Source organism: Arachis stenosperma, chromosome 4 (genome assembly GCF_014773155.1).
Source record: "Arachis stenosperma cultivar V10309 chromosome 4, arast.V10309.gnm1.PFL2, whole genome shotgun sequence".
In the NCBI taxonomy this organism is placed as follows: Eukaryota; Viridiplantae; Streptophyta; class Magnoliopsida; order Fabales; family Fabaceae; genus Arachis; species Arachis stenosperma.
The window spans coordinates 81,648,246-81,659,050 of record NC_080380.1 but is presented as its reverse complement, the minus strand read 5'-3'; the positions used below and the strand labels follow the sequence as shown (position 1 = coordinate 81,659,050).

The 10,805-nt window shown below is 35.7% G+C and overlaps 1 protein-coding gene across 1 annotated transcript; it reads left to right on the top strand.

Moving 5' to 3' along the window:
* Positions 1-10,066: 10,066 nt before the first annotated feature.
* LOC130975141 (uncharacterized) lies at positions 10,067-10,601 on the top strand. The gene is made up of 2 exons (XM_057899970.1): positions 10,067-10,258; positions 10,371-10,601. The coding sequence occupies exons 1-2, from the start codon at positions 10,067-10,069 to the stop codon at positions 10,599-10,601; spliced, it is 423 nt and encodes a 140-aa protein (XP_057755953.1).
* Positions 10,602-10,805: the final 204 nt, after the last annotated feature.

Genomic DNA, 10,805 nt, shown 5'->3' with positions numbered 1-10,805 from the left:
ATATTTTTATTAGTTTTTAGTTAAAATTCACTTTTCTGGACTTTACTATGAGTTTGTGTGCTTTTTCTGTGATTTCAGGTATTTTCAGGCTGAAATTGAGGGACCTGAGCAAAAATCTGATTCAGAGGCTGAAAAGGACTGCAGATGCTGTTGGATTCTGACCTCCCTGCACTCGAAGTGGATTTTCTGGAGCTAGAGAAGCCCAATTGGCGCGCTCTCAATTGCGTTGGAAAGTAGACATTCTGGGCTTTCCAGCAATGTATAATAGTTCATACTTTGCCCGAGATTTGATGGCCCAAACAGGCGTTCCAAGTCAGCTCAAGAATTCTGGCGTAAAACGCCGGAACTGGCACAAAAATGGGAGTTAAACGCCCAAACTGGCACAAAAGCTGGCGTTAACTCCAAGAAAAGTCTCTACACATGAAAGCTTTAATGCTCAGCCCAAGCACACACCAAGTGGGCCCGGAAGTGGATTTTTATGTCATTTACTCATCTTTGTAAACCCTAAGCTACTAGTTCTCTACAAATAGGACCTTTGGCTATTGTATTTAATATCTTTGGATCACTTTAGATCCTTTGATCATCTTTGGACGTCTAGTTCTTAGATTATGGGGGCTGGCCTCTCGGCCATACCTAGACCTTGTTCTTATGTATTTTCAACGGTGGAGTTTCTACAGACCATAGATTAAGGTGTGGAGCTCTGCTGTACCTCAAGTATTAATGCAATTACTATTGTTCTTCTATTCAATTCAGCCTATTCTTGTTCTAAGATATTCATTTGCACCCAAGAACATGATGAATGTGATGATTATGTGACGCTCATCATCATTCTCACTTATGAACGCGTGCCTAACAACCACTTCCGTTCTACAAGCAAACAAGGCTTGAATGTTTATCTCTTGGATTCCTTAATCAGAATCTTCGTGGTATAAGCTCGAATTGATGGCGGCATTCAAGAGAATCCGGAAGGTCTAAACCTTGTCTGTGGTATTCTGAGTAGGATTCAAGGATTGAATGACTGTGACGAGCTTCAAACTCGCGATTGTGAGGCATTAGTGACAGACGCAAAAGAATCACTAGATTCTATTCCGACATGATCGAGAACCGACAGATGAATAGCTGTGCTGTGACAGAGCGCGTTGAACATTTTCACTGAGAGGACGGGACTGTAGCCACTAACAACGGTGATGCCCAACATACAGCTTGCCATGGAAAGGAGTAAGAAGAATTGGATGAAGACAGTAGGAAGGCAGAGAGACGGAAGGGACAAAGCATCTCCATACGCTTATCTGAAATTCTCACCAATGAATTACAAAAGTATCTCTATCTTTATTTTATGTTTTATTTATCTTTAATCCTCCATAAACCATTTGAATCCGCCTGACTGAGATTTACAAGATGACCATAACTTGCTTCATACCAACAATCTCCGTGGGATCAACCCTTACTCGCGTAAGGTTTATTACTTGGACGACCCAGTGCACTTGTTGGTTAGTTGTGCGAAGTTGTGATAAAGAGTTGAGATTGCAATTGAGCGTACCATGTTGATGGCGCCATTGATGATCACAATTTCGTGCACCACTTATTTTCTTTTCTATGTTTCTTATTCTAATAATGGTGTTGAATTTTCCTACTCAAATTGTTGAGAATTTCTTGGTTATTTTGGTGCCCCTTGACTTGTTTGATATTGTTGAGTGATGAAATTTTCAAATCAATGCTTAATCTTGTATGACTCTTGTATTCTTTGTGCATTTTATGAACTTGCATGTCTTTCATGACCCACTCTTTCTTGTTTGTACTTGATGCTCAACATGCTCTTCATGCCATTTACATATGCTTTGATTTTACTCTTGCATCAAGTATTAATTGATATGCCCTTTGCCTATATTGTTTTCTCACTTACATGTGTAGCTAACATGTAGTGAGAACCCTACTTTTATTTGGCAATAGCCCCGCCTATGTTCTAATTGCTTTGATATCTTTGTGGTAGGCTTAATTTTCTTTTTTTTTTTTCTCTCCTTTTTGGTTGGCCACCAAAAGAGGAAAAAGAAAAAGTTTCTAAATGGGACAATAAACAAGTCATCCACACAACCTTTTGAAGAAGCTCATCAGTTGTTTCAACCCATCCACCTTGCTCTTCTTTGCATGCACCGAGGACGGTGCAATCTTTAAGTGTGGGGAGGTCGTCTGACCGACTTCAGTGGGTAACAATTTACTTTTTCAACACCAATGTTAGCTAATTTTTGCATTGCATGATAGGTTGCATGTTAGTTATAATTTGTACATATTTTTACCACTTCTTTCTTATCAGGACTACTTGGTCAGGGTGATGATTTCTTTTCCAAGAAACTGTTTTAGGGCACCCTACCAATTTGAAAAAAAAAATTTGTTGAACTTGCTTGAAAAAATTTATTTTGGAACATGGTTTTTGAGCTAAGAATACAAGCTTGTGAGATTTGAGCCTAATTGCGTGGTTACATCTTATAACCACTTATTCCCTTCTTGTGTGCCATTGATCTCTTTCTATGATTATGATCTTTGATTTTTTTGATTCTTTATGTCCATTATTTTGTGTATTCATGCATTTATATGATTGAGGTCATCATTTCATTAGCTCACTTACCCAAATAGCCTTACCTTTTATCAACCTTTGTTAGCCAACTTTGAGTCTACGATTAACCCACTTTGTTCTTTAATTTAGCACATTATAAGCCTTAAAGCAAAAAAAAATAAATGTCCTTAATTTGGATCTTTGATTAGCTTTGGCTAGTGAGTGTAAGTATTATTCAAGTGTGGGGACAATAGGGACATTGGTTGAGGAAAAGGGTGTGTTTTTGTTTTTTGTTGTAAATATTCGAAATTGGGTACATACTCATGTATTAATCAAATGTTAAACCTTATGCATTGATGATCTTGTATATAGTTTGAAAGAAAAAAATGAGAAAAATAAAAGAAAAAGTGGAAAAGAAAAAAAAAGAAGAAAAGAAAAAATAGAAAAAGAAGGAAAAAAAGAAAGAAATAAAAAGGGGACAAAATGCCCCAAAGTAAAGATTAGTAAAGATCAATGCGTATATGTGGTAATTAAAAGAAAATGCATGAGTACGTGAAAAAGTGAAGAATGGGTAGTTAGGTTAGCACTTAAATTGTATAGGTTGCCATAGGTTAGGTGGGAAGTTTTAGTTGATCAAAGATTCAAATTCTAGTCCACTTAATCATATACAATCCTACCTTGACCCTAACCCCATTACAAACTATGAAACGACCTCATGATAAATGTATGCATGCATTGAATAATTGTTGATTGTTAGATGAAAAATAAATCTTGGAAAACATGATTAGGGGAGAATTGAGAGAATCAACCCTATACACTTGAGCGACTAGAGTGCAAACACTTCTGATGAGGGTTCGATGCTCAATTCCTTGATTCCCAGCTTTTATGAGCATTCTTCTTGCAAGTCTATTTGAACTTCATTTTGATATTTGAATTGGTAGGATTCATGAATCGTTATATGATCTTGGCCCTACTTGTGCATGTATGTCTTGAAGATTGATTTACTTTTAACCAAGTAGGTAGAATCATTTTGCATTTAGTTGCATTCATTTAGATAGGATGCATATAGATAAGTTGCATTGAATAAATGTCATACCCCTTGTTTCATTCTTGGTTTAGCATGAGGACATGCTATGGTTTAAGTGTGGGGAGGTTGATAAACTCTATTTATAGGGTTTATCTTGTGTTGAATTTAGAGGGTTTTGTCAACTTTTCTCCCATTTATTCACTAGAATAGCATGGTTTTGTAAATTCTTCTTTAATTGTGCTTAAGAGTGAAAACATGCTTTTTAGGTCTTAAAATAGCTAAATTTAATTCACCTTGACTCTATTAGATGCCTTGATATGTTTGTTAAGTGATTTCAGGTTTAGGAGGCATAGACTGGATTGAGGAAATGAAGAAAAAGCATGTAGAAATGGAGAACTCATGAAGAAATGAAGGAATCGCAAAGTTGTCAATCTCGACCTCTTCACACTTAATTGATCATAACTTGAGCTACAGATGTCCAAATGAGGCGGTTCTAGTTGCGTTGGAAAGCTAACATTCGGGGCTTCAATATGATATAAAATTTTCCATAATTGTCTGCCATTTAGGGATGCGTACGCGTGATGTATGTGTACGCATCGATGCTCGCACGTGACTCACTAAAGGCAACTCGTGGCCAACGATTTCTGAAGCATTTTGGGCCCAATACAACTCATTTTTGATGCTATTTAACCCAAGAATTGAAGAGGGATGAGGTAATTAGTCATAGTTTAGTTTTAGTTTAGTTATAGAGTTAGTTTCTAGAGAGAGAAGCTTTCTCTTCTCTCTAGAATTAGGATTAGGTTTAGATCTAAATTAGGATTTCTTAGATCTAGGTTTAATTCATGCTTTGATTCACTTTTCCTTTATCAATTCTTATTCTTCTACTCTCCCTCTCTCGAGATTAGTGATTTACTTCTTGTAATTCTTTACTTTGTTCTTGATGCACTCTTTTGTAGATCTCCTTTTCCTTTAATTCTTGCAATTTGTGATGTTTACTTTTATTGCCTTCTATGTGTTTGTTGAATTGCTTCTTCTAGTTATGAGTTAGATTTTGTTCCTCTTGGCCTAGGTAGAGTAATTAGTGACACTTGAGTTATCAAACTCTCTTGTTGATTAATAATTAAAGATTGCTAATTGACTTGAATGCCACCAAACCAAATCTTTCCTTAGGAGTTGGCTAGGACTTGTGGAATCAAGTTAATTCATCCACGTGACTCTCCTCCAAGGTTAGAGGTTAATAAAGTAGGAGCAATGAACAATTCTCATCACAATTGATAAGGATAACTAGGATAGAACTCCTAGTTCTCATACCTTGCCAAGAGCTTTCTTACTTGCTAGTTTATTTCCTTTGTAATTTACTTTTCTTGTTTCTTATCTCAAAATCTCAAACATACTTCATAACCAATAGTAAGAACACTTTATTGTAATTCCTAGAGAGAACGATCCGAGGTTTGAATACTTCGGTTATTATTTTTAGGGATTTGTTACTTGTGACAACCAAATTTTTGTATGAAAGGATTCTTTGTTGATTTAGAAACTATACTAGCAATGAAAATTTATTGTGAAATTCTAGACCACACAAAAATCCGATCATCAGTGGCTGAAGAAGAAGGGAAAGAGGGGGAATGGCGACTAGGTTTAGGAAAATTAGGGTTGTGTTTTGGGGATTTAGGGTTTTCATTTGGGAATTAGGGCTTTGTGTATGAAATTGGGGATTTTGGGTTAATTGAAATATAATTAAATCTCTACAATTACTCTAAAATATTATTTATTGTATCAAAATACTAATTGATTTGAAATTAAATACTCTAATTGAAATTATAAGGTAATATAATTAATTTTCTTTATTTATAAAAATATTAGTATTAAATTCCAAAATATCTATTATTTAAACCAAATCATATAAAATTCTTATTATTTTACATTTGATAAACTTTATAATTTAAATATAGAAAATAATTTGATAATTATAAAATCAGATAAAACTTTAAATTACTTTAAACTCAATTAGTCAAATTTTTCTTTAATTATCTTTAATAAAATAATTTATGAGATTAAAATACTTAATGAATAAATAAGTCGAAATTAACTCTTAATAAGATTTTCTAAAATTCAGTGTCTTACACATTGTAATCACGAAGCCTCCCAAAGCTATGACTTAACCTGGGAGAAAGCTCTAGAATGTTACCAATGCCATCAGCATGGATATCGTACCTACTGCTGCTGCTTCCCTCTCCCTCCGTTTTTGAAAGAATGAGCACAAATGTAGCTTGTATCCGAGCAGCAGCCAGAGCAGCATTTTTGACATCAGCCAGTGAAACCCCATTAGCTGTGAATACAATATTTTCATTTGAGGCATGATTGATGGTTAACTCTACTTCAAACTCAGCAGTATCTTTATCAATCTCACACTCTTTCAAGGTGAGAGATGAAAGATGGCTAGTCAGAGCTACTTCTAAAATATAACCAGCTAGTCCCTTATGACCATTGCTGGTAGCAATAGCTGTAGCAGTTTTCCCAACTGGGTTTGCAGATGTTGGATCAGTTACTGCTCCAGCATATGCACCAGCGCAATAAGTGAAGTAACCATTTTTTCCCTATCATAAATGTGTCAGAAACACAACATAAAGATCACTTGGAATGGAACAGATAATTTGTCATAGCTTTTATAGCAAGACTTTCATTGTTTAATCTAGATTTGAACATACTGCAAAGGGTATTTGAGAAAGTATGAACATTAGCTGCAATAAATAGTAGAAAAAGGCAAACAAAACCTTAATTTTGAATATCCTTTCCACAAAGTTTGGTGTTTAACAGATCATAGTGACATTGTTTACTCAATATATCTGACTTCAATCAAGCATTTGCTTTCACTAATAAGGTTTTACTATGATTGAAGCTCACCTAATAATTTATAAAATGCGAATCAATCCTATTACATGTGATTATTTTACGCTCATGCAGTTTACCATCTGACTAGATATTACATACAGCCCGATAGCTAAAGGGCGAGTCTTTTCACTTCAATTTTTTTCAAAAAAAAATTATATTGATATAGTTCAGTATTGTATATGTTTTATTTGTTTATGTACACTATTGTCTCTGTAAACCTTAACCTGATTTTAGACATGACCCCAAAAAACCAATTGCATTTGGCATTTATTCAGTGATTTATGGCATTTTAATAGAAAAGAGAAATTCATGTTTCTCCTTTCATGTGACATCTCCTTATATTTGTATTCTCTTTCCCAAAGCAAGCCATAGATGCCTATAAGCATTTTTTGTCAAACACAGATGATCTAAAAATTTAACATACCAAATCAACATCTAAACTCTAGTAATAATAATAACAATAATAATAATAATAGCAAGCACTATGGATTGTTTTATTACCTTCCAAACTGTGCAACCCAATGAAGGGCAGTCCACCCCCTGATGTCACGAAAATTTATATTCACACCACAATTAAGAATAGGGATTAACGCCCACTCATAACCCAATCCAGCAACCATGTGTATAATCCCCTGCTCTTTCTTGGACAAAGGGCAGCCGGTTGCTTCATCTATTTCTCAGAATTTGCCAGAAAGCCACAGCTGTAGCCTATCCTTCAGCAGCTCTTCAAGAAGCAAATCAATAGTACCTGATGAAGTTCCACTACCTACTAGAAGAGCCTCTATAACAAGGCTCCATGAATAATCATCTGCTTTCTGTTCCACTGGTAGATGATATACAGGTTCCATATTGTCATTCTTTTTAGTTGGAGCAGAAAGGAGCATTTGTGCAAATGTAACAAGTAATAACAGCTTGTCTTGGCTTCTAGCAGTTTCTGTTTCCATTGAGTTACAATGAGTGCAACTATTAGTCTTATTGTGAAACTCAAACTCTCAAAATTCATTGCAGGACTCCTGATCTCCAAAAGTAACGCAAAGAGTAACCTTTCCAAGAAGGTGGGAGGGAGCTTCACAACAAATAACACCATCCTGAATTATCTCAGCATGCACTTTAATATCACCAAAGATACAAGCCCGGGTAGAATTTGAGGAAAGACAGAGAAAAGAGCCAATAATGACCAACTATGCATAGAAATTGGATGTTTAGTATTCAAATTTTGGACAAAACTGTTAGTACCATTATCATATCATCCTAAGATAAGGGAATATAGATTAAAAGGCATAAAACTTCCACCATTCAGAAGATAGCATTCGATCACGCATTCACAAATCGATACATATGGAAAATTGCCCTGCTGGTGAGTACTGCACTAATAATGACACTAAGACCAGGTTTAGTAAAGACAATATCAGAAGCACTTCTAGCAGCGTCTGTAGCATCAGCAACAGCAATTCCAATTTCTGCTCTCCTTAATGCAGGGGCGTCGTTGACACCATGACCTATCATTCCACATATATGCTTCCTCTCTTGCAGCCTCTTAACAATTTCATATGATCATTCTACAATGTCATGGGAAAAAAAAGAAAGGGTTAAATGTTGGCTAGTGTGCAATTTGCAACATAGTTATAGTATTGTTGGAAGTGTAGTAATTCAAGCCAATGAAATCAAATGATCCTCTTACAAGCCTTGATTCATGTGAAGAAAATTTTGGTAATCTACTTTCCACCAAAGACTTCATGATAACTGGATAATCTCCTCTTCTCAATGGATCTATAAACCTACACTCTCATTCTTAGTTTGATTCAGCTTTCTTCTTAGAATGAATTAAAATCGCAAAAAAAATATATAGATTCTTTGTATCTAAAATTCAAGACTTCAATAGCTCATTTACTGTAATACTCATTGAACATTCAAGAAAGTTGTTATTGAATTGAATTTACTAACCAAATAAAATCAGGGATAGATAACCAAACATAATTATGTTAATTCCACTAGTTGCGTACACAAATAGTTCTCACCTTTATGAATCCAAAATGACTTCTTTCTCTAATGAACAAAGTACAAGAAAGGCAAGAAATACAAACACAAAAAAGTACTAGTATACTAATATTTTTCATTATATGCAGTAACAACATTATACATCTGATCTAGAGCTTACAACAATTCCAAGGATAGAAGATTGCATGGGGCACATGTTGCAGAAAACATGATGAGAAATCTAGAATACTTATAAATGAAATTACAACTATAATAGATGATGGAAAATTCTAAAATATCAACTAGGAACTATATGACATAGTTCAATAAACAGGAAAGGTACAATAAATATTATTCATGCTAATTTCAGCAAGGTTTCACTTTATATCCATTACAACACCTATGAAGAAGAACAAACTATTACAAAAACACAGCAGTAACTAGTAACACTAGAATGCATCACTTAAACATTAACAGAGTTAGGAAAAAATATTGTATTAAGTGTAATAGTGAATGAATCAAGCATAATCAATCTTTTGAAAAACTCATAACCATACTATCAATAGTACCATTCAATATATACTAATTTCAAAATAAAACAGAACAATCAAACTAAAATTTTGAAAGAGAAAGAATCACACAACTGCTTATTAAATCCATGGAAATAAAAGGTTGAGCTCCTCCTATTTTCACTAGGGAAAACTAGCAAACAGTTTGTGTGCATATTCCACAAAAATAACAAAATGCACAAGATAACAAGTTAATGCTATATCTAAGATTCTAGAAACAGAAAACAGAGTCAAGGATATAGTACCATGAGCGGGTAGGAACTGCACAGAGGATGATGGCAGCTGCAAACTGCGTGGAGAGCGATTGTGACTGTGACTATAGAGAAGATCATGATTATGCGAAGTGAGATCTTTAGCACACAAGATGACAATGGATCAATGTCTGCAAGAAAGGGCAAGAGAGAGGAAAGGAGGGCAGAGGGTGTAGCGGGCTGAAGAGATCACAATGCACAATAGGGCAAAGAGGAAGGAGGCACCGCCTGCAAGAGAATGGAGAGGCATAGATGAACTAGGGCCGGATGGCAGTGGGAGGATTGAAGGGTGATAGAGGATCAACAAGGGTGCAATGAGGCTGTGGCGGATGAGCTTGCAGTGCAAGAGGGATTCAGAGAAAACACTTGGAGAAAACACTAGGGGTGGTTTTCAATTGATAAATTTGTTTTGTTTAACCGCGAATTCTAGTAATTTTGCTGGAGTAAATCCCCATAATAGTCCCTGAAATTCGGGTCGTTACCCAATGTGAGCCCTGAGATTCCAATTGCATCATTATAATTCTCCAAATACGGTTTCGGGCACCATAATAGTCCCTGGACAGTTTTTCGGTGATGAGTCATCAACAAGACGCTGACGTGGCCTCGTTTTGCCACGCTGAATGGTGCCAACGGCTAGTTGAGCTGGCACAGTTTCAATTTATACCCAATGTGGTCCCTCCCCCTATATTTAACCCTAAATTCCCAAATGTTCAGTAAGTTAATTTCTTCTTTTTCTTCATCGTTCTTTTTCCATTCTTGTTGTTGATGTTGTTCCTGGAGCTGGAAGTGAATATCCATGATGGGTGGTGGAAGCACTAGAGTTGGAAGCTCTATTAGTTCACCGTGCAGTGGCCATCGGACGAGAACGCAAAGCAGGAGCCGAAGATCCGGGGTGCCGGAATGGTGCGGTTGCGGCTGCCGGCCAGTTCTCAGGTGGTCTGGGATAGATTCAAACCCAAATAAACCATTTTTTGGTTGTCCCAATTATAATGTGAGTTATCAGTATTACTTGTGTTGTTATGATTGTTCCTTCCTACCTGACTGTTCTTCTCTTGTTCTTCTTCCCTGAAGTTTGAGCATGTTACATGTTTGCTTGATTACAGACAAGTGGAAAGAGATGGTGTGGGCTTTTTGTGTGGGCAGATACTGCACAGGATGAACCAGTTGAGAAACCAGAATCTTATGGAGATAATCATGAAGTGAAGATGAACTTTGATTGGAGGCTTGAGAGATTAGAAGAAGATGTCCAGAATCAAAAATTGGTTAACCAATTGTTGGTATTAGTTGTGCCTGTATTGATTGTGTTAATTGTTATCCTGTATTGTAAAGCCTAAGTTAAAAGAGTTGGTAGTGTGTACCCTGTATTCATTGAATGAACAATATGTAAAAAATAATAACATGATTATGGTATTAGAAACTGTTGAATAGTGTTTGTTGATGGAATGTAAACTTGGATAACTCAATTAATTAAAACAGTATTATGCTAAAGAAGGCAGCATAAGTGATTGAAAACTAGCCAACACTGAATTAAGATAATG